Source organism: Puntigrus tetrazona, chromosome 24 (assembly GCF_018831695.1).
Source record: "Puntigrus tetrazona isolate hp1 chromosome 24, ASM1883169v1, whole genome shotgun sequence".
NCBI lineage: Eukaryota > Metazoa > Chordata > Actinopteri > Cypriniformes > Cyprinidae > Puntigrus > Puntigrus tetrazona.
The window spans coordinates 13,826,447-13,851,427 of NC_056722.1; the positions used below are offsets into that span (position 1 = coordinate 13,826,447).

Consider the following 24,981-nt stretch of genomic DNA (forward strand, 5'->3'; position numbering starts at 1 on the left):
ATTCAATTTAAAATCATCTTTTGTAATCTCCATTCCACACAGGCTTATTTTTCTAATCGGTGGTTGTTCTCTCGTTGTTCATTAATAGGATAAAGCAAGTGTGCGAATGAGAGAGGAAAGCAAAGGAGGGGATTTATTCCAGAGTCTGTAGAGCCGTGCTGAGTCAGAGAGCTCTGCTGCAGGGATTAGAGCTTAAAGCCACCTGAAGAAACGCCTGAGCTTTTTACTGATTACATGTCACACTCAACAATGAAAATGTTTTAACTGCGGACAGCGGGAGGGGAAACCACACAAGAAGAACAGAACACCAGCAAAGAAACCGATGAGCTTATTAAGTTGATGTTCAGACCGAGTGTGATCCACGAATGATCATATTTACGACGGCACGCGGATATTTTTTTCTGTTCATACACGGCGCAATCAGTAAAAGTGAGTAATACTGTGAAATATTACTGCAGTTTAAAATAACGGTTTTCTGCTTAAATAGGTTTTTATTGGTGATGGTAAAGCTCAATGTCACACGATCCTTCAGAAATCATTCTACGATGCTCAAGAAGTCTTTATTATCATCAGCTTAATATTTTTGTGGAAACCATCTTTGATGTTTAAAATATTTAAAATATATATTTTTATATTATAAATGTCTTTACTGCCACTTAAATTTTTTACGTCGCGTCTGAATACAATAAATAATATAAAAAAATCCTCACACTTTTAAAAGTTAAAGCACATGTTTTTTTCGAGAGTGACTCTCCGAGACTCCAATTATGTAATTATCATTTTTTGATGTGTGAAATGTCAATTATATGTATTATAGTAACAACAGGAACTCATGATTTAGGTTTGTTAACACGCTATTAAAATAAATAAATGAATACATACAATTAATGTGAAAATCCATTGCAATTATTCTTTGTTTATATCTAAGGCCTCCAAAACCCCCAAACTAAAATAACGTATTTCACGGCGGTCGTTGGATGCATGCTGGCGAGTTAAAATGATGTTTATAATCGCTTCTCCTGAGTGCAGGAAGTCATCAACCTGATACTTCAATGTTAAGTATGTTTTCCGAGCTATTAAAAGAGTCGTGGAGTCACTCTGAGAGCTGAGAATAAGAACACGAGGCTTAATGAAAAAAGTGATCAATAATTTCACAGTTTATATACGCCGCTGAATCGTTGCTTTTAATTCGAAAAGAAGCTTTTAAACGTATGGCCTAATCAAAAATGGGTTATTTCCTCTCCAACACGTCTGAACAGTCCTCCCCTCCCGTCTATTTTGAGCCTGCCAGTCAGTGACTTAATATAAACACCTTTTTTATGTATCTGACAGTTAATAAAAGCAGGTTTGGTGGTGAGGGGTATGCAAAGTGCATTTCTCTGGCCCGACGAATCCTCTCCAATTAAATCTAAACAATCATTCAGCGGGAGAGTTAAGAATACAAGCAGGCCGGAGTGCCAGAGGGTCTTCTGCTCTCGCTGCCACCTGTCCCCACACATCAGCGCCACCCGAAGGGCGCCAAGTCCTCCCCTCCGAACCCCCCCCCCTCACCCCGCAAGCTTTCCCTCCAGGGCTGACGGCCACACAGCTGGCCCGAACCATCAGCTTTATGGGAGCGAGCTGCCTTGATGCCAATTAGGATAACTGATAACCACAGCAGTGTGCGCTCCAACACGGCTCTATTTATAGAGATCTTCCTCAACGCTTTCGCTGGAAGAAATGCATTTCGCCGGGTTTTCTTACTGTTTATGTCATCTACGCCTCATATAGAAGAAACGTGAAGCACCTTGGTTTTTAATGTAAGGGTTTGAGATGAGTGTGCTGATATGATTTAAGAGAGCATTATGCGGTTTGCGATGTTGCAGGGTAGATGGGATACGCATATTTCTGGTGGAAGGGCAACATATAATCAGATTTTGTCAGCAGAGAGGAGGACAAAGAACGATTCAGTGCTTAAGAATCATTTCTTAGTATTTTCAGTGTTGAAAACTGTTGTGCGGCTTAAAAATTTTTTCCCCCTCAGAATTATTTTATTTGTACATTTTTTTTTTTCTCTAATATACTGATTTGGTTTCCATCATTTTCAGCATACTAATATTTTTGTGAAAACATTTTTTTTTTATTCTTTTATTCTAATATTCTGAAACCACAATATTTTATTTTATTTGTTTTCTAATATGCTGATTTGGTGCTCAACAGCTACTATTTTTATGGAAACCAGGATTATATACATATATATAAATTGGCTTAAATCTTGCTGACTCAAAACTTTTGAACGTTAGTGAAACTGAAATAATTAACCATCATTTTGTGTTATGGTTTTAAGTTTCCCCAATCATGCTAATTAATTTCAAATCCATCTAACGCTCTCATTAAATTCTGTACACATGTTCCTCTGACCAATCACAACCCAGAAGACAGAATTTATTAACTATGAAATGTGACTTTTCCAAATTATAGTAACTGAAACTTCAGATTGGGTTTTGCTTGAACTTGGGAAACACACACACTTATAATTGGTTAAGACCTTAAAATTAGACGTGGCTGCACCGACAACTCAGTTTAAGTGTGTGTGTGTGTGTGTGTGTGTGTGTGTGTGTGTGTGTGTGTGTGTGTGTGTGTGTGTGTGAGAGTGGACACGGCTGAGCCGCTCTCAGAGTTTCGCTTCTTTACCCAGCATGCTCAGCCGAGATAAAGTAAATAAACAGTGCAGGGTCGAGGGCCAGGGCTCCCTCACCCTTAAAACAAAACACCACCCCCATCAAACACCCTGCCTGAGGAACAAAGAGAATAAACCAGCCGCCGGGCCCCGTTCCACTGACATCCGAGCGCTGCTGTCATCTACACTCACCACAAAGAAAAAAACCCTTCAAGAAGCTCAGCCAAAAAATGCCAAGTCTGTGATTTATTCCCTCAAACAAGGAAGCAGCTTTCTACATTCTTCAGACACAAAGAGGGTTTAAAAACACACACACACACACACACACACACGTTGAACTCAAATTTAGGGCTTTTTTGTGAAATTATAATTTGGTGAATTGAACCAATGGTTTAGCGAGTTAAATAAAGCCATGAGATCATTGACGAAGCCTGAGAATTGCAGATCAACGTATTTCCCAAATTGTTTGTTTTGAAAGTTCAAATATAGCTTATGACGGTTTATATAAAATAACAAATACAACAACCGCAGAAGTAAACTACTTCTTATTGCATGTTCATAACCCTTGTGAACCTGCTAAATTTGGCAATATGCCTTCATTAAAATGTCCTCTAAATAAAGCTAAATATTATCCCCTACTCTTTTATATAATAAAATCATTTTATATGCACTACCCAAACTTTAGAATTTATACTTTTATTGAGCAAGCATACATTAAATGCATCATAACTGATCATAAGATAATGTTAATGAGAATAATGTAATTCTCAAGCAATTAATAAACCTTTCTAGTTCAAATTTTCTATTAACTGAAATATTGTGTTTGATCAAATAAATGCAGATTCCTGAGACTCTCTCTCTCTCTCTGAGTTTCAATGTTTCTCAACTTTGCTATATGTGAACTCCACTCAAAGGGCATTTAAGGCAAACATTTCATTAAACTTAACAATGAACCATTTCTGAAGGACAAAAAAACCCTTAAGAAGTGTCAATGGACATTCTCGGTGCAACTGGTTTGTAATCCATGCCTGTTCCAGCCACATAACTCAGACAGCTGCAGGCCGAGCTGAATGCCTGCGAGGCCTCGACGATCTTATTAAAAAAAGAAACAATTACACTGAACTCCGAAGCTGGACGGTGTACCCAAACAGACCCTCTTTCTGTGTATTTTTCTAGACTCTGCCGTAATATTTGCCTGCGTTTGCATTTAAAATACACCACTTACCCTCCCGAATCTGTTGGCGTAAGATCCCGTGAGCAAGGAATGGAAAACGATGATTGTTTCATCCAAGTCCCAAATGAACACGCGCTGAGAAAAGAAAGAGCAAAATCAATGGCTCTCTCAGCATGCAAGATGATCTGATTGTCAATAAGAAGGGTGCATAGATTCATGCGCCCTGGGATCAGTAGATATTCAGCACTGATGGTCACCATAGCACCCCGCAACTGCGGGAAGAACCACCGCTGGACAATCCATCTCCTGACCCCGATGCATTAACACGATCGATACCAACAAACTAATTAACTAGATTTGTTAACATGCTATGATGTCAGCTTGCTAATGGGGCCAAAACCTTCCAGAGATTCAGGTCATGTTAATGAAAAGACCATAAACTGTACATCTCAAATATGATCGAGATAGAAATAATATACTTCTAAATATACTAAAACTGTCAAACGATTAAATCGCATCCAAAATCCAAAAAGTTTCTGTTCATATTTAAACTGATATGATCTATTTATTATGTATATACAAACACACACATACAGCATATATTTTGAAAATATTTATATGCATATATTCACATAATTTATACTTAATTTGTATTTATATTTAATATATTAGCCTAACATATCTTTCTTAAATATATACATGCATGTGCGTGTTAATATATACATACACACACATATGCTATGCAAACAAAAAGCTTTATTTTGTATGTGATTAATCACGAAAACACGCTTATTGGTGTAGAAAGAATTAAATGTAAAATTATACGTATAGAAACACGCCAATATTTTTTGTAAACATTTAAATAAATTTAACCCGGTGGGTCAATATGCTGGCAATTTACGCAAATCTGCTTTTCTACAAAACGCAACAATGCAAGAAAACTACTTTCAAGAGATTTAAGTCTGTTTTTTTTTCCAGCCTTCATGTCAAAACATGTGACATGCACACAAAACAAACCGACAGAGCGCAGATTTAGGCTTTTGCATGCTAAGCGTGCAAAACATGCAAAGCACAGCTTTCACCAAAAAAACTCTGTTTAGGACATTTACATGTTCTAACATGTAAAACTGAGCATGGAAACGCATTCTTAAACATGTAAATGCATTGCTTTTGAGGTAAAGCAGTAAGCAGTACGGACAGTTCTGGCTCAAAAGCATCTTAATAGTAATTAATCAATTGCTGAGATTCCAGCTAGATACATTGACAGAGCGGCAGCGTTCCAATACCTCAAGGTCAGAGTCGGGAGGTGGGGATGGGTTATTGTTCCTCCTTCCCCGGCCACGTGACTTTCCATCTGAAGCCCGACGCAATCGATCTGAATCTGAATCTTTAATGGGGGTTGATGGACTGTGGATTGTACTGTACTCTCCTGCAAGAGAAAAAAGAAAGGCAAAAAGTATATCAAAAGAGGAAAATAAAAAAGGCTTTCACCTTCACATTGTGGCTGGATCCGTTTACCTCATCTAGTGTTCAGTCGTGTAGCTGCTGCCCGCATGCTCTAATATCACACCGTTTATCTGATCTCCTAATACCCTAGATACCATTTAAGCTTTAGTAATGACAATGAGGGTGTTATGCACTGCACCATCCGGCCCTAATTACATGACAAGGCAAACGTAATAAAAGTTTGGGTCATTGGAGGAGTAAAAATAGAGTAGAATGGCAATGTCAACCATTTTCCTGAACGTAAAATAAAAAGATGCATGCGTTATGTTACCACATTTTAAGTTTAATCAATTTCTATGGAGACTGGAACATGAGAGCAAAAGAAGTTGGAATCCATTATGGCGGCGCTCATCGGTTACTCAGGGAAAAAGATGGATAGCATCAAATACAGTATTTACTTTATAGAACCAAGCATTATCAATTTGGACGGATTCAGGTAAAATTAAAATTATTGTCATTAGGGCTGATAAATAAATAAATGGCACAAATTATATACATTTGTCATTGTTCTTAATTTGTGCCATTTAATAACAAATAATAATAATATATTAATATTAGATTAACATATAATATAATATTAATCTATTAATCTATTAATATATATATATATATATATATATATATATATATATATATATATTTTTTTTTTTAAGCTTGTGTATATATAAATAAAAACAAATGGAGCATATATTTAGAAAATATTTACATGTATATATTTATATATATATATAAAAAATTGGATACGATTAATCACAATCAATTATTTGACAGCACTATATATATACACAAATTTTAATTGATTTTTATCTAAAGATCACATTTTTATACATAATAAAATATAAATATATTTTAGGCGCTTTATATAATTTATGAGGTCTTTATTGTCAGTTTTAAGTTAAGTGTTAGATGACAGCAAGATAATTTAAATGTAAAGAATACTGGAAAAAAAAATTACTTTATAGATTTTTTTTTTTTCATAGAGAAAACTGCACACCTCCATACCTTTTTTCCCCCTCAAACCGAGCTTTCTTACCTGCCGGCTGCTCTGAGAGGGCCTGGCTGGTGATCCCTGATGGAGGTTCCTGTAGGGTGTAGGTGGCAGTGGTGGAGGGTGTGGTGGGGCTGGTGTTGTTACTGGTCATGTATGGAGAAGTGTAAGGGCTACTGTTGTAATACTGCGCATACTGACTCTGGCCAAAAGCTGGGTAGGAGGGGTAGTCCTGCAGAAAGACATCAAGGAGGTAATGTGAGATAGCCGCACGCAACGCTGCTACTTTACAGCGCAGATTCCAAAACGTAAATGTGAACATATGTCTCCTGTGCGCTACATCTGGACAGCGATCTGTCTTCACTCTTTTTTCCTCCACTCGTGGCATAATTCATACGCGAAAAGAGCAAGAGGTAATCCTTGCGTACAGTGGTCGAGACATTTAGAGTGATTCATATCATGTGAGTAATATGCGAGCGTACACATGTTCTATAAAGGCTTACAGGAGGGGGGGGGAAATACTGGGCGAATGTGCCAAATGGAGGAAATGTGATTTCAACAGACTAGATAGTGAGGGATAGAAATTTGATTACGGCTACCTGTTGTGTGCTATTGAATCCAGTCGAGTTCGTGAGGGAATTGCTTCCAGCATACAGCCCTGAAGTTGTTGTAAAACTGCCTCCTATGAGAGAAAGAGACATGATCGTGAGCTATCGCAATGCAAAACACACAAAGATGAAATCAGATGAGGCTTTGTTTGTGACTGATGTAATTCTGAGCGCAATATAACCTTCAACATAAATGACATTTTTAAATTGTTGATGGGGGTTGAGTCAAGCGAGACCTAAAACGCCTCGAAGGCATTTAAGACAAAGCTTGCAGGGACTATAGGGGCATGAGGGATTGTGTGTGTGTGTGTGTGTGTGTGGGTAGGATATAACAGTGACTCTATCTTTTCTTTGTCCATATCAGTGATTGGATCTTGGCCGATGGTCGGAAAGAAAGAGGAGGGTTGGGTCTATTATTTCATCCATCGCTACCTTTACAAAGACACATGAGGGGGAGGGAGTTTTACCTGACATCCTGCCTCAATGAATATGCATATCTGTCTTCTTTACAAGCTGCTCAAAGAAGCACCTTTTGGGTAATTAAATCTCTCTATGGAGAGATAGCATCTAATGACTTAATAACATACATGGCATGAGTTATAGGGGTGAGATAGCCTGGAGGTAAGCTGCGTTTAGAGGTGCTTCTCTGAGTCAAGGTGCTCAAATCAAATTGGACTGAAAAAATGGTGCAGAGTTGAGCTCAATCAACAGAAATCTATTTATTTTTTGTTTTTAAAGTAAAAGTCTGGGTTTTTGCGATTTTATTGCATGCTTTTATCATTTAACATATTTTTATTTGTATCTGCGATATAATTATATATTATTATATATATTATTTTTGTACGTTAAATTTATTATATTTTACTTATTTACTTTATTTAGCATTTATATTTATTGATATATTTTGTCATATTTAAGTTTTAGTCATTTTAAGTATTTCACATTAAACTATTTCAGCTAGTTATAAAATTAATTCTTTGAAGAAAACATTTTAATAGTGTCTTTTTAACTATTGATTTTAAATAGTTAATTTGTGTTTTAGTAAACACTGCAGTAGAAATGATGAAAGCAACTCAGCAGCTGGAATAATATACAAGTTTCAATTGAAAATTGAATACAATTATTTTTATAAACTTCTCCTTTTAAATCCTCACATTTTAACTCATTTCCATTGCAAGTGTCTCAAAGTAATCTACATTTTTACTTTTAAACAGAAAATGAGGGACAAGTCAAAACTGCTTTTTGCCATAATCAACATACAGCCACAAATGCTGTAGACTGAGCTTAACATGTATTGAATGCATAATAGTCCTCTAAATCCCTTTTATCACATTTTCTAAGAAGTTCTCTAACGCTAACATAACTACTGAACAGCTGTAGTACCTGCTGCTAAAAGTTGTGGGAATCATCAGTTATCTCCATACAAACCTCTCAACACAAAATAGGCACAAAACGAGCTCAATGTGTTTATACAAAAGGATAACGGGACATTTGTTAAGAAAAAAAAACAGAAGCAAAGTCTTTCATCTTCTGATGTTCAGGAAAATGAGGCCCCTCAGACTGCAACAAACATACAACAGCTTTACTTGTGGACTACCGTCTGGCTCAACAAGCAAGTTTGTTTCTTTTTTTTATCTCTTGTTTTTAAAGAACAGCAAGAGGTGCTCTAAAAGCTGTTGACTTCCTCCCCAGACTTGAGCCGTCACATAAAGTGAGACACATGAATCTCCCAATGCACAACAAATTAGCTAAATCCACAGTTCAAAAAGTCATAAAAGCCAGGACTCGTAGGAAAGCAGTTGACTCCAGAGAGAGTCCGGAGCCACATAAAAGCCAAGCAAGACCCCCTCCGGTCCCAAAAGAATGACTCCATGCTGAGGAGAGGCCTGGTTTTTCCCAGGGGCAAAAACTCCCCCGTTCCTCCCCCTCTCCTCTCTGTCTTGCTCCAGTTAGTTCACTCAAGACGAGACACTGGCTCTCCTTATGGCCTCTCCAATTGGGAGTCCATTTGCTGTGCTTGATCAGTCCTCTTGCCATGGGCTATGTCTATCATCAGTGCACAATATTTGTAGCAGAAGTTTTGTAGGCCTCTCTAGGGAGCAAGCGATCAAGTCCAGATGGGCTTCTTTAAAAAGCAGTCTGCTGCTCCTCTCACACGGTGTGCAGAATGGAGGGAGGCCCAATTGTTGCTGTAATTATCATCTACTTTGAGTGAAAATCAGCGAGAGAAGCCGCTCTATATGGCTCCGCTCTTGCTTTAGAGGCATTATGGTTATGGAAAAGGATGTAAGCTTAAACAGGTGTGAAACCGGAAAATTAATTCCTAATTTATACTTGGATGTACTGAGTGAAATCAAAAAGCTATCAAGAAGTCTTTCAAAGAAGAATTGTCAAGAAGACAATTCACTGGCAACTTATAGATAGATAGATAGATAGATAGATAGATAGATAGATAGATAGATAGATAGATAGAAATGTATTTTAAATAATTGGAAATATTTATATGCATTATAGTTCATTTATACTATATTTTTATATAAAATAAAATTCATAATATATATTATTATTAATGAAGCTAATTAAGTCATCACAATTTATCAAACATAGACATAGAAACCTCCCCTTCCAAAAAGAAAGTTATATATTAAAAAAAATTATATTTGGCAGACTAATAACTCATTAGACGTTACAAAAAGTGGCTTTAAAAATCAACATTTAGAAAATTATCAACATATTTATATTTATCTAACCTAACAAAAGTCTTATCACTAACACTCAGAATTTTGATCTATCCCAACAATCTGCGATGACATTTCAAGCCAGGAAGGTCCTTCTGTGTTACATTTCTGGATCACGATCAGAGAAAGCCAGCGCCGTTCCATTAGACATGAAAGAGCAGGGTAAAAACATTAATTTAATTGTATTCCCTCTGACAGCTGGGTGCAGGCTCGCTCTACTAGGGTTATGGGACAGCAGTTGGTATCATATAGATGGGAGGGGGTCTACATTTGGCTACCGTGTTGATTCTCTTCCTTTGAGTCCAGACCTGCCTAATCGATGAGGCACCGAGAGGAAGCCAATAGAGACAGACTGGCCTGGTTAATGGTCATCTGTCATCTGCTCTTGCAGTTAGTGGCTAATGTGTTTATGGCTGCGTGGGCTTTGAAAGGAAGACTGAAGGCACCTCAGTTTCTGACTTACAACAAACTCAATGCAGTGTCGTTGTGAAGTTTTGGCACAAGAAATTCACAGCAAAATATTAAAATGACACAATGCTTTCTCCTACTGTGATAGGCATTCATTGGCTTTTACTTAATGTCTATGTATCAGAATTGATTAGGTGTAAAAGAATTACAAAAAATTGGTATTAAAAACCATTGGTTGCATTCTATGGGTTCTATATTTTCATGACATCTAGTTTCATTGGACTTGAACGGTGTGAACAGGTCTTTAAACTTCTGTGGTTGGGGCAGAGTAACACTTACAACCCTAGTGTTGAGGCAGAATCAGCAGAAGCAGAAAGTTTCTACTTATGAGGCATGGAAAAGAAGCTTCAACAGACCACATATGTCACATTATTTATTGTGAGATGCTCTGGAGAGCGTTCAAAAACGTGGAGATGTTTCTACTGTCACACATTATTTGGAGATTAGAGAGCTCAAACCGGCGCTAACTGTTGGAGGCTCGAAGGAAAACACCACAGGGAGAAAGATGGGAGAAAAAGAACGGCAGAAAAAGACTGTTGGTTTTGGAGAAGGGACAATGTCTCAAAAAAAACAACAAAAAACTCTGCCACCCGAGTTTGTCTGATGCACGTTTAATTCCCAGTACGCAAGTGTGACTTCCATGAACTGACCTCAAAGTCGAGAGTCACGGGTGTTCCTTCTAAAGCAAACATACTTAAGAAAGTACATGGCCGAGCGCAAAGCAGAAAAGGACTGGTCTTAAAGAGGAAAAAGGGATTTTTTTTCCATCTGTGTTGGTTCTCTTCAGGCCTAATGCAAAAAAGACTGTGTCTAACTACAACCCAATACAACCATCTGCTCGGGGATGTTATGAATTGGTCCGTGTCTGCCATTAATTGTGACCGCTTTTGAAGGGGGCCACAGAGGAATCACGGCTCTATTTTGTCACTCCAGCGGGAAGAGCAGAAGAGGAAAAGAGTAGAGGGTGTTCCTGACCTTGCATCTGGTAACTGTAGGGTGCTTGTCCCGTCTGAGGCGTGGAGAAGCTGGAACTGTAGCTGAGGAAGCCGCTCTGGCCTGGAGACTGAGCCTGGGTCAGTCCGCCCTCTGTCTTGATGCCTGCCCACAATGGACCTAAATCAGTTAGTGACACCAGAGCAGCATGATGCACAATCCTCAGCGTTACTCCTTCCACGACAATGAAGAAAAAAAAAAAAAAAAACGGTGGCTTGTTTTGCACCGGGCTGTGATTCAAGCAACCTTTGCATTGAAGTGTCTGTGCCAAACTCAGCACGGACTTCCAAGAATTTGCTGGTCGGAGTTAAAACAAACTCGTTTTTTGATTGGATTGAATCAGGCCCAACGCAGGTTTGCGTTTTGCTTCTACTCAAACAAACACGTGAACTCTCGGGAGCGTATTTCGAGATTGTTCTACCTAAACAACATTATCTGTGCGCATATTTTCGCAAAGGTTTCATAACGTTGGAAAAACATTTGTGGAGTTGGGCTCTCACGGTGTGTAGACGAGGAATTGAAATCTTTGAAATCTCTCTTATCTGTCGAACTAGCAAAAAATTAGCAAATGTCTAAAGGAGGCACTGAATCTGCAAATGCAAAACAAAAGGTCAGCAGAGTCCCAAGTTTCGACTGAAGGTGGTAAAAGGAGTGACTAAGGGCTGAGGTAAGCGTTAGCCGAATCTTAGTGATCAGCACGTTGTTAGCTTAGTTTAAAAATTAATCTTAAAGCTACAGTACATGCTAAGTACAAAAGGTGCGTTCTTATTGACAGGGTCCCTATGCAGTGTTCCCTACTCCCTAAGAAGGGGATATCCACCGAAGTGGACCGCGATGAAAATAATCACTCGTTTGGAATGCCCTGGAATGTCAATGACAAGATCACGCAGATTAAGATATATTACAATAATTTATTTTACTTCTTCAATTTAAATACATATAAACACATATACCATTTTGGGTAACACTTTATTTTATTGTTACTCCTATTAGTCGCTTTTTAGCATGCAGAATACTAAATTATTAACCATTAATTATTCTATATGACTTTATTCTACATCCCTTATCCTACCCAATACTCAAATTTAACAACTACCTCACTAACTATTAATAAGCAGCAAATCAAAAATGTATTGAGGCAAAAGTCATAGTTAATAATTAACAAGTGTTACCTACACTAAAATGTTACCCAAATTTGCATCTAATAAATAACATCAAAATGCATACGCTCATTATATCATCATTTGTACTATTGCTATTAGTGGTCTCATCTTATTCTTTCTTTTTCACATGAAGTCTAAAAGTAAACACTGCCTAGGTAGTTAACATAAATAAAATGACAGAGAATTAGCTTTTTATTGCTGGTTTTACTTTACCTATTTATACAATACATTTGTCACCACAACCATTAACAAATATTCCAGTTTGTATAATAATCTAATGCATATGTGAACCCTTCCCATATTGTTTGTTTTGACTGGTGATGCGATGAGCGATGACAGTTGGGTGACTTCCCTCTCCACTTCCTGTGAATAATGTTTCCATGTTCCCTTGTTGCCTATACCATTCACAGTACCCTTCAAACTGAATATGTTTGCTCCCTTTGGGTTGGAATCGCACTTAAAATGGTGAAATACCCAGAGAAAAGTTTTTAATATTCCCGAAAAAAATAAATAAATAAAATAAATAAAATAATAATAATAATTCAAATGTTTATAAAACTGTTCACATTTCTAACACTGTAAGTAAATAAATATTTATTTTTTTAAATATATATTTTAAATGTAACTTCTAATCTAATATGTTAAAAACATTCTAAAACAATTCTAAATGTTAAAAAAGAATTATTTTTTTAAATAATAATTAAAATACATTTAGTTTAATACTATTGCAGACAATACAGTAAAAGTGTAGTAAAGTATAGTAAAGTGAAAGTAAACGTGGGAGTTCATCTGCTTGAGTGAAAAGCAAAGCACAATCTGAATTGCAAAGCTTTAAAGCGTAGCAAAGTATGAAGTGATTCAGTTACCATAGGCTGGAATCCCATAAGGCTGGCCTGGCTGAGGGTACGTGCCATAGGCAGCAGCCTGCTGCATTCCTGTGGTGTATTGCGTCTGTCCGTACGCAGCCATATTTTGGGCGGAAGGAGTCGGAAGAATGTGTGGATAGGGTCTGCTGTTTGAGAGCAAAGTAAAAGAAAAGAGAGACATGTATTTTTACCCAAAAGCCCATATCGAAAAATTTGCTCAAAGACAAATTCTCTGTGATTCTGCTACTTAATCATAAATATTTGGCCAAGCTGCGAAACGGAGAAAAATCTATCCATTAAGCAGCTGATATACATTGCGAAAGAAAAATAAATCACGAGGGAAATTTTTGCAAGATAATAATTACAACAGATTTTGGAGTACGCAAGCTGCAGACATCAATGAAAACAAAGCAGCCGGAGAGTCCAGAATCTGGCAGAAGGATCTAATTAAAGGCCCAAATGAAGTTGGATGCTGCTTATTTTTTAAAGAAAAATAAAAGAAGCCTTACTTGGAAGGGTAAATCTGGGGAGAGAACTGGTGAGTTTGTCTTGGGCTGAAGCCACTGGTTCCAATGGCTGTGGAGAGTTAAAAAGAAAAGAGGCAAGCACATATTCAAACATTAAAAAATAAGGTAAATATTATTCTTTGCCAACAGAACTTCTGGAATCCAAGGAAACAGTAATTACATTGCATTACACTATTTATTTCACTAACCTTATTTTAGGTTGAAAAATTAAGAGCAATAACGAAGGAAAATAATCAGGTAATATGGGAGCGTTTTCTGCTGACTGTATACATAAAAACCTACACAGGATGGAAAGGCCTAGTGTCCACAAACACGCACACACACGGAGCTGGGAATGATGTATGACCGTGCACACTGGAGAGTTTAAAGTGGACCGTACAATGAGAAATCAGAGGGCCTGATTACAGGTAAGTAGTACACATAAGGAGCCTTCATTAGACACATACCAGCCCTGTGGTTCTCAGCCCTTAATGACGGTGCGGAGGGCCATTCACTTAGCTCACACAAACACTACGGAGCAACATGAGATCTTTTGATGTGCCAGTGAATGCATGGCTTAAGTCTTGGAAATTGCATTCAAATTGTAGTGCCCTTATAAAAGGTACTTTTCTATTGCCACCCCCCCAGAAAAAAAAAAAAAAAAAAAAAACTAAACTAAAAAAAATATATTTTATTTCATTGTTATTGTTTTAATATTTCAAATGAATGAAAATTATTATATTATTTGCATTTTTAGTCTTCTTCCTTTATTATTTGTAATGACATACAATGTTTATATTGTATATATATTATATATTAATAAAATAATAAATGAATAATAAATTATAATTATTATTATATCATGTCATATTATTATGTGAAAATCTTATTTTGTTTTTGTTGCCGTTTTATTTTATTATTTTTTCAATGTATGCATAAATGTATAAATATATTAGAATTATTTCACTTTTCAAAAAGTTGTTGTTGTAGGGTTTCCGATTAAAATGATAATACAAAATTTTAAAAAAAATTTTTTTTCTCAAATTCTATATCTATAATTAACTATCTTCATTACTACTATACGGTTTTATTTAAAAATCCTTAGTTTTAATTTCATACAAATACACTAATAATACGGTTTGATATTAAGAGGATGGAAAGAATAGAAAAAATGGAATATAATAGAATATTTTTAACATGTGTATTACATCTTCGGTCTTAAAAACCTATAGCTGTTCCTAATAATACTAATTACTAACTTACCATTGCTGTTTTTAGACTGCTAAATATAAACTTGGTCCTTTGTGAATTCCCATTTGTAGGGTTTGGATGTCTTTTCTTTAGGGTAGAGGTATTACGAACATTGCGATTCTCTTGCCTCGTGTGTATAATTGGCTGTGACATCTAAAGTAAGGGTTAGTTAAGGAGCTCTTGCTCCGTGTAACTGTATTCTTTGCGCCCTGAAACCAAGGCCTTTTCCCCACACTTCAGCACCTGGTCTGGACAAACACTGAACCTCTACACTACTGCATCCCCTGAGTATAAAACAATCTCAAATGACTTCACTTCATTCATATTGTCAGAGATAGAAGTCCGAGGCATGATTTATATGAGTCTAACATAAAGGTATCAGGTACTTAGTCAAATAGGTAGGGAAATAAGACAAATTAGCAGGAATGTAATACTCCATGAAGAGTTCTCGCATTTGCTTAGTAAGTAAAGTGAGGAGTCTATAACATAAAATAGACCTACCTAAATTTGTATGCTTAAGTTTGAAAATAGTCCATTGAGAGTTAACGTTTTTGACACAATGCAAGTGAGCTGGTTTTGCGGCTCTAAAATGTCTTCGAAACGGAGTAAAAATAGGCATTCAATATCACCTTACGTTTCTAGTCTTATTAAACTTTGTTTCAGAATTCAAGAGTCATGCATCTAACACCGGGGCATGCGGACCACCGGAATGGGGTGTCACTCGATTAGGGCCGAGAAGGGGGCTGGGAGGGTCATAACTCAACGCCTATTGGCCTGGGAACTGAGACAGAGCCTCCCGCTACTAGAGCTCCAGCCACAGGGCCACTTCCTGGGCCTCAGCTTATCAGTAACCCATCTGTGGGATCATCTCCCAACAGTCAGCTCTTCAGCTTTGAGTGTGTGCGTGTCGTACCTGATCCTGAGAAGCTGTCTAGAGAGCCGTCTGCTACAGAGGTGGCGATTTCACTGCTGCTCATTGGCTCTGTTTTAACTGCAAGCAGAAGGAAAGCAGAGCATTTGTGACGCTGCACTGGTAGAGCCGGTTGTCAGTCACACTACAGGCAAATGCCTTTTCTGCTCGTAAAATCAACATACTTGATCTTAACGTAATGCGTGAATTTAAAGCATAGCCAAAAAGCAAACTTTTGTAACGTCAAAGTGCTCATTCAGATGGTTTTATTGCCTCACAATGTGGAAAGGATCATTAGGTGGTTGGGTTTTGTAAGGGTGGCGTAATGAAATGGGCTTCTATTGAGATAATAGAGCTTTCAGGTTTCGACAGCTCTATCCTTGCTAGCTCACAAGAGAGGCCTACAATTAAAGCTAATCTCTTCTACAAATAAAACAAGGACAACACAGCTCTTGTGTTGATTTAAGGACAATAGCCTTACTAAGCACTATTATTTAAATGAATAAGCCAATTTACATCTGACAGAATGACATGTAAAAATCAAAGAGTAGATAATTAAATATATAGTCAATAAATATATAGTTAAGTAAATAAATAAATATGCAAACACATACATACATATATATATATATATATAGAGAGAGAGAGAGAGAGAGAGAGAGAGAGAGAAAGTTTGGAGTCAGATGATTTTTTCTTTTTTGAAAGAAATGAATTACACAACATGCTGTTCTTTCTATTACATTTCTTCTAACTTTCTATTAAATCAAAGAATCCTAAAAACGCACCACAAAAATATTAACAAAATTTAGGCAGCTGTTTTAAACATTGATATTAATTTTAAAAATATTCTTGAGCACTGAATCGGAAAGTCTGGCTTCGACATTACAGGACTAAATGATGAAATATAATTGAATCAATTTAATTTAAAGCAATTTTTTTTTCTGTACTACTGTATTTTTGATCAAATAAATCCAGCCTTGGTGAGCATGCAGGAGACTTCTTGCAAAAAACATTGAAAAATCTTGCCAACTCCAAACTTTTGAACGCTGTGTAACATACAGAACTCATATTCGTTCATTTATTTACTTTTTCAACATTGAAAACATTGACCTTTTATTTAATTCCAAACGATGCATTCTAAATATTATTAGTTACTTGATTTCTTACCGGAAGGGTATTATGTAGCATCAAGGGAAAACAGGCAAAAAAGGTGGAATTTAATGGCAGGAGTAAACTGTGGAATGCATGGACGTGCAGCATAATTGATATGTCAAGGCAATGCATGGTGTATAAAATGTGTTTGACCCAACCTCTCCAAACTACAATGAGGGCAACCGGGAGACGATTTCACAGCGTTTAGACAGGCCCGGATCTTTGAAATGAATCCATCTCTGTCTCAGGAGGGGGTGGGGTGGAGGTTTACATTTATGAAAACAAAATCATTCACAATGTGGGTACGGAGTCATGCCCACTGAAATCCCTCATGGCTGAGGTAGCCATCAGCTTGTCATGTCGAACATGTTGCAGCTATGCTCTCCCTCAAAGGAACACATGTCGATGGGGAGCGGTTTGAATACATCCCAACGCTCCCCCCACCCCTCCTTCTCGAAGGGATATGGGAAAATAGTGGCACGGCACATGCAGAAACTAGTGCAGTCAAGTCTTATCACATACCACACATAACCATAAAACCGTCCTGCAGAACATCAAATAAAAAGCGAAACGCGCATTATGCGCGCCCGCAGCTTTTTAACCATTCATTGACGGTCTGGAATCATAGCCAAAAAGTCTCAAACCATGCTTTCAACAGATTCACCATAACACAACACAGAATGCCAAACAAGAGTCCAAATGAAAGGCACAATAGTTGAAGAGATGTGAGCGCATCACGATTTGGCTTTTCACATTGGCGAATGCAATCAGATGGAATTGTTAGGATTGCCTCAGGCTGAAATGACTATGTAACGTGTGTCATTTCACATATGACGCCAAGTATTGTCCTTTCATTGTTTCGCCAGAACTGCACAAACCTGCAGCGGACTGTGAACTAGAACTTAACAACCAGTCAGCTGTGGTAAGCATAGTGATGTTATCACCTATAGGGAGAAAGAACGGGACAGGACACATGACAATCTGCACTGTCACAGGTTGGGGCTTATCACTACAAAAATGGAAGAAAACCACAGTCAAGATTACATTATGTAAACTACTTCAGAGCTGAATAAAATTCTTATGGGCTGTAACGTGATCCGTGAAAACACTGAAAAGGTCTACGGTTTATATAGTGCGCGCATGAAGTCATTTTTAAAATGTAGCGCTAAAGTGCACTCGTGCATTTGCAGGAATTTAAGTAGAAATACAGAATTAAGGATAATGTAGAGGTGAGGGAAATAGATTGTTCAAATTTGAGTGCATTTAAATTGAATTCGATTAAAAATTGACAAGCTTATCGCACATCCAACCTAGACGTAGATGCAGATGTTTAACACGGATTCCACTTTTCACAACTTAGCGGTGCATAAATATTACACAAAGTGAATGGGAAGGTTAAAAAACCGTGTGCGGTAGAGTTAATAAATCCACAGTAATGAAGGTATACGGCACGGAGGAGGCTGTGGAGACGTACCTTCAGTGCCATTTGGTGTCATGGAATTGTTATTTATATGCGAGTTGTCGATGTTGGGACCGTTTGGGGACTCACTGCTTCCACTTACTCGGCTGTGTGGACTAGCTAGATCCTGCATTTCCATAGACCTGAGAGGAAGAGACACACAGGCGGTCACATGATACTGAATGACACACACACACACACACATCGAGATCTGAAACGCGAGTGATCGTTCAAAATAAATAATTAACAATTACATAACACTGACTAAAAATGATTATTACATAATACAAGCCATGTATATTTAAAAAGCAGATATAGACATTTTTATGAAGTTAAAATGGAGTTTTAGACACATTTAAAACAATGACCATCTATTTATTACCTTTTAGAAAGCAGCAAAAACGACTTTAATAATAATAACAACAATTTTACATTATTATTATTATTTAAAAAAACCACAACATGAATTAACATTATTTAAATAATGCAAAAAAAACTAAATGCAGCTTTCTCGAAAAAACAAACTACATTAAAAGAACATTCCAGCAGCTCTCCGGAGAAATACACTTAACAGGGGCATTCCCTTGAGGCACATCAAATGACATTTGACACAAATTTAACAATTAATGAGACATCTGATGATTGATCGACTTTCTCATTTCAAGCATTAAAAATTAACCACCGCTGGCCCCGCCGCAATTTTCATACATTCATTTCCCTCAGCCTTCTCTGATCTGAGGCAGCAACAGCCAAGGCCGCGTGAGAGAGGAGAGAGAGAGAGAGAGATGTGTGATTGCGAGGCCTCAAACCTCAACGAGAGCGACTGAAGAGTTCACTAAAGCATGCTGTTTGCTCTGGCGAGCGTCTTAATTGTTTCTTTGTTTATGTACCGAGGGCCACGCCACTGAAAACATTATTCTACTGGCTCCATCGCACACTCGCGGGATTTTATTATGCATAGCAAATGGAAGGTCAGGCCAGTGTGCGTCTGCGGTCGGATGTATGTTACGGCTGTTTGTGTGTGATGTGAACGCGCCCGCAAAACTAAAACACACATCAGTCTTCAGAAAAGCATTATTGCGCTAATTGCGCCAAAAACGCGATGCCTTGCGTGCCGCTCTGCCAGAATCAATTAGGAATGGTCGTGTTACCGCTATCAACAAACATTTGGATTTTTATGAATAACAAAGATGAGGAAACAAGAAACGCTTTATCAGCGTAGATTATCGTACCTCTTTTTAGCCGTCGTTCTTGATCGGCTATAAAATATCCGTTACAGATGGTCGCAGTTAAAACGGGGGAAAAATAATCCATGCCATAGAGATGTGAAAACTTGACTTGCTTTTCAAACAACGTCTGTTTCCGACACAAAGCTTATATGTCAAACGCTAACGCTTCTAAATCTCTCCGTCTTGATTCTTTCACGCGTCCAGCAGTTTACGAAAAACTTCCAGACACCTTCTCCTGAAGCTGTTGAACTTTGCTAAGAAAGTGGCTGCTTTTCAGTGACGCTGGACGGACCTCAACCATTTATGTCAAATACTGTTTTTCCCTCTCTTTCTTTCTTTCTTTCTCCCTATCCCCTTTTCCACCTGCCAGGACCCTAAAAACAATATCACTCCTTGTTATTTCAGCTCGATGTCTCTGTGAAGAGCCATCCGTGACACAATAGACGTTGTCTGAGAAAACATTTTTGTTATTCTCGCACAGAATGGGAAGAGAGGAGTCGGTGGAACAGAGAGACACATTGTCTGTAGGCTCAACCCCTCCACCGTTGTTTCCTCCTTCCAGGTCTTCCCTCCTCCCGGCCGAATGACGGAAAGGTGATTCATCATTGGTCTACGACAGCTGCAAACTGGATTAGTCCTCCCCCAATCAACATGCAAAGCGGCTTAGCCAAGGTAAGCAGGAAAGGGAGGGGTGGGTGACCAGGACAGGAGGGGGTTAGTTTTGGGCGAGCCAGCCAGGGGCGCCTGCTCGAGGTCGCTGCCGCTGTTGCCTCTGGAAGTGTAGGGAAGGGGGGTGAAGGCTGAGAGAGATGGGACTTTGTTGAACAGAAGCTAGTCAAGCATGACACCCCTAGCATCTTTCATCTGCAATTGACACTATCTGAAATTTATCTTCACTCCCTCTCCAGGCGCACTGACAGTTCCTAATGATGGTCAGGGGGATGACTGGGACTTCGCCTGAGGGTCTAGGGGGACAAACAGATACTACTGAGTGCATCTACAATAAGTCGTATTGGGTGAAACGTACTGGGTGTATCCTGCATAAGAAGCCGAAGTACTGAGTGCATCTTGTACAGTTGGAACCTATGGGGCCACATATGTTTCCTATGATACTTCAAATGCCGCTATTACTCTTTTTAGCTGACAATTACGTTCCGCCGTCCACTTCTGCACTGATACCTGCGGCGCTATTACCCAATATCAGACCGGAGCCGAATTGTTGGATCTAGGTCACGGTTATTCGGCCTTTCCACCAAAATGTCTGAAAAATCCCTGCATGAATTTTTAATGCTGGGCTGTTTTCATGATGTAGTAACCCGAGCTGTTTGGTCTTGGTGTTTTTTGGCCCCCTCTTCCCACAATGGCCGAGCTGTGATGAATAATGGTCAAGTTTTTTTCCAAATTTCTCCTTCTCTTGACCCCGTCTAGTCACATTAACACAGTCCTGCGCTCTAAAGTCGATCTTTACATCATCCAAAGCTTGGGAACTGTACTTTGGATTTCTATAAAAAGTCCAGCGCTAACCGTTTCTCCGCAAGACAAGGGAGACGAAGAAGGAAGGGAAATAAAGACCTTGCTACGGCATTGCGTTCAGCACCCGGAGCTTACGAGGCATTACGCACGCCGCTCTCACGGCAAAGCCCCTCATCCAGCAGGTGATTTTTCACCAGGTGAACGGGGAAGGGAGGGGCAGGGGGGCCTTTAAGAGCAAAAACAAACCCTTGTCCTGTATTGCTAAATATTTATTGTTTAAACAAAAAAGGAGTGCATTCAGCATCTTTGATGTGCGCTTGAATTCAACCTGAACTGAGCCGTCTTTGAAGCTTACGTGAACAAAGAGCTGCGTTGGAAGTTGGTGTCATCAAAAAAGCCAAACACGCTTCACTCACAACTGTTTGCACGGCTTTTTGTCTCGCTTTGCTTATTTTAAGCGCTGCGTTTCCATCGGCAAACACCGCCGGGCTTTTAACATTGATCACTGTAGAGCACGCGGGCTGTCTGAGCCGCTCCGACACGGGTGAGATTCACCTGAATACTTCAATTCTGATGTAATAACAAGCACGGCTGAAATATTTGGAGGTATTTATCATGCTGCGGGATTTTTTTGGTCGAGTTCGAATAATATTTTTCAAATTGAAAAAATATATATATAGTCAAACCTTAGCGTCTATTCGCTTTCCCCTGCCTGCTTTCCAGCTTTCGGTTTACAAGATTGTAATTTTATAGGGCAAGACATGCATGTCTCTTTTTGAATTTCATAGCCTATGCAAAACATGTGTTGTAAGTTACTAGTTTTGCAAAACAACGCTTTAATCAAAATAACTTTAAAACAACTAATCCCGACTTAAGCTGGTCAGCTGAATCCACATGGTGGCCCAGGAAAAATAAATCCACTTGCAAAGAATGTCGATGTAGACAACAATTGAACACAGATGTGACTAGAATTAGACACAGTTTACAAAATGCTACACTTCACTGGACTCTGTGAGCATAGAGCAAAGAAATGTGCACCGCCAACAAAACACTGATTACCTTACGCATAAAAAAAAGAAACAGAACGCTTGCAATATCAGATTTAATTTTGTTGCAGGTATATGCTTTTAAGTTTTTTTTTCCACTGTAACTAAATTATGGACTTAAAATTGTAAATGTACTAAAATAGCAATAATATGCCTTTAAAAAACTATCCACTTAAGATGATCGATAAACACTAATAAATCAGGCCTGTAAAAATATACATTGATTATCAAACTAAAAGACACATATTTATGTGGAAAAGAACACTTGGACGCATATCTATAAAAATGAGCTCGCTTTTTAATTTTTTATTTAAACAGACAATTTAAAATTTTGTGTAATTAAAATCTTCATTCTGAACACATGCTGCGGTTTGCTGATAGGCAATTTGTCTCTTCCGTTTTGTTCAATGCGACTCAAGCGATGGACAGCGCAGCTACATTAAATCTGTTAATTCCGAGCTCTTCAAGCCGCTAAATTATTTCCAGAAGTCCGTGCGCTTTGAGTGTCCACCGGAGAAGATTTAAGGTACGCATCTGATCAAATCCTCCCCACCGCGGTGTCACAGAAAAAAAGGCGATCACCGCGAGCGCGTAAATTGTTATCGAAAAGGCATTGCATTTTAATGCACGCTTCCCCTCCTCTTTTAATCCGACAAAAACACTCCTTTGCAATTAACTCAAATTAAAAAATTAAAAAATAAAACTCATTTTACTGTTAGACATTCACATTTCATTTATTCTTTCCCCTGTTTCCACAACACTAAATCCTACACAGATATCCTAAAAGCAAAAAAAAAGACACTCAGGTTTAACTCATCCTCTGCTTCTCTGCTTAAGTAAACAAACTCCTTGATTACATGTAAACAGACACAAAGGAATAGTGAATGCAGAAGAGCCGCGATCAATTGAGCTTCTCAGCCCTTATTTCCTTTTCCCTGAGCGACATTTTCCCGAGACCAACAGTGGCATGTTAACAAAATAACACTCTACTGTATTTAGTAAACAACTAATCGCCACAAACCGTTTCCGCTGCGCCTATCTCATAAACAGGGGAGCGCAGCAGTTTCAATTAACCCTGTGTCTTTCACCGCGCACCGTTTCCAGCTCCGCCGCACACATACGGAACGCATTGGGCCTTCGGCAAACAACGGCACATCGCGGGGCTGAACGCACGAGGGCTTATCGGAGAGAGCTTAATGCAGTCGAACTTATGCCTTATTAAAACAAATACAGTGTGTAAACAGTCCAAATCAAGCAGCCCATTATGAGGTAATTAGATAAGCGGGGTTATTGTGCGAAAGGAACACAGAGAGGGCGGCTGGAGGCAACGCCGTATTAACACACTCTGGGAAAAAAACAACGCGAGCCGGGAAACAGCTGCTGTGGGACGGCTTCTCTTTTATTATAAAATAAAGGCAGATTTAAAAAAAACTATTTCTAGCGCTCGTTCGCTAAACTAATTTCACGAAAGCATATTATCCATTTGAAAAAAAGCGGTGCATAATTTTATCCGGACGACACAAAAAAGGAGAAACGTCCTCATCCTCGCGTGGGAAACGACTCTTTCGAAACGTACGGGTGTCTCGGGTTTGGCGGCCGCCTGCCGATGTCTTACAAGACACCAATCTGCCCGTCTGTCTGCCCCTAAAGCATTCCTGCCTGCAGCAGATGGCATTGGATGTCAACTGCTAAAACTGAACTGGTTTTGTTTATTCTGCCAGCTGAACAGAATCTGGGGTTTTACTTGCTGGATGAAAAATAGAAACTTATTATCTAGGACTCGGAACGGGGTCTTTATTTACAATGCCTTTACACCTGTTTTCAAAAAAGAAAAAAAAAAAGTAGGATCACCTGAGGATCTGAGGAGATGTAAAAAGGTGGATTTGAAACGGCTGAGGTGTGAATCAGGTGCGTGAGAGAGAGTCACTGGGGATTTAAATTTGAGCGGCAAACGGAGTAAGTGTCATGATGTGTCTTAAAACTTTTTAAGCTGTTTCTGTATTTTATAGGGAATTTTTTATGTTAAAATACAAGTGTGTGTTCACCGAAACGTTTAAAATAATTGAAACCGGAAATCTGTAAGAACGTGAACTCAAAATAATACACAACGTATCGCTTTTTTAAAAAAAAGATTGAATGCTTTATGCGTATAAACAGCACTTTGATATTTACGTTTCAAAAACAATCTGCCAATATATGCTTACAGCAATATAATTTTTGTATCTATTGAAAATGGTGTTACCGACATAGGTAGTCTTATTTTTTTATATTTAACAGTCTTTTATTAAATGTAATAAAGTAAACCGACACAATTAAACCGTACATTAGATGTAGATTTAAAAAAATAAGATAAAATACAGTTCGTCGAGAGATAACTTGGTAATGTTACCGGTTCTGAAGGACTGAAATTTGGTGAATCTCCCAGATTGACAAACATAAAAAAATAAATCTAAAGGAGTTTTTGAAAATATTTACATTTCATCTAGATCTCGTTTATGTGATCGAAGCTGCAGATGCCCTTGTGACTCAAAAAATGATGTCAAATTTAAACAAGGGATGCGAAAAATAATAAAAGCAAAAAAAGAGACTTTAAAAGACTTTTTAAAAAAAGTACTCACTACAATTATGGTAGAATCCTTGCACTTTTTCTTTTATTCCTCCTTTTTTTTGCAATCTTCCTTTGAGTGTCTGTCCGTTCCAGAGCAAATAAAGAAGTTTTTTTCGGAAAAAGAAACTTCTCTCAGAGTTGACTTTCAACGCGCAGATTAGCGATAAAAGACAACTTTTTTCTT

The 24,981-nt window shown here is 38.2% G+C and overlaps 1 protein-coding gene across 10 annotated transcripts in view; it reads right to left on the reverse strand.

The window, feature by feature from the left end:
- Positions 1 to 24,981, reverse strand: part of eya1 (EYA transcriptional coactivator and phosphatase 1) — an 81,256-nt gene that overhangs the window by 17,337 nt on the left and 38,938 nt on the right. For 2 of the 10 annotated variants that reach the window (XM_043226959.1, XM_043226961.1), the window contains 10 exons: positions 18,457 to 18,584; positions 17,861 to 17,926; positions 15,834 to 15,911; positions 13,673 to 13,739; positions 13,164 to 13,309; positions 11,117 to 11,254; positions 6,927 to 7,009; positions 6,373 to 6,559; positions 5,120 to 5,262; positions 3,885 to 3,968 (listed from right to left, as the gene is read on the reverse strand). In XM_043226959.1, coding sequence (XP_043082894.1) covers positions 3,885 to 3,968; positions 5,120 to 5,262; positions 6,373 to 6,559; positions 6,927 to 7,009; positions 11,117 to 11,254; positions 13,164 to 13,309; positions 13,673 to 13,739; positions 15,834 to 15,911; positions 17,861 to 17,926; positions 18,457 to 18,580 — 1,116 coding nt within the window. In that variant the 5' untranslated portion in view covers positions 18,581 to 18,584. Of the gene's footprint in view, positions 1 to 3,884; positions 3,969 to 5,119; positions 5,263 to 6,372; positions 6,560 to 6,926; positions 7,010 to 11,116; positions 11,255 to 13,163; positions 13,310 to 13,672; positions 13,740 to 15,833; positions 15,912 to 17,860; positions 17,927 to 18,456; positions 18,585 to 19,673; positions 19,981 to 24,807 lie in introns of those variants that run through there. The other 8 variants (XM_043226962.1, XM_043226963.1, XM_043226958.1 and 5 more) reach the window with 8 other exon arrangements.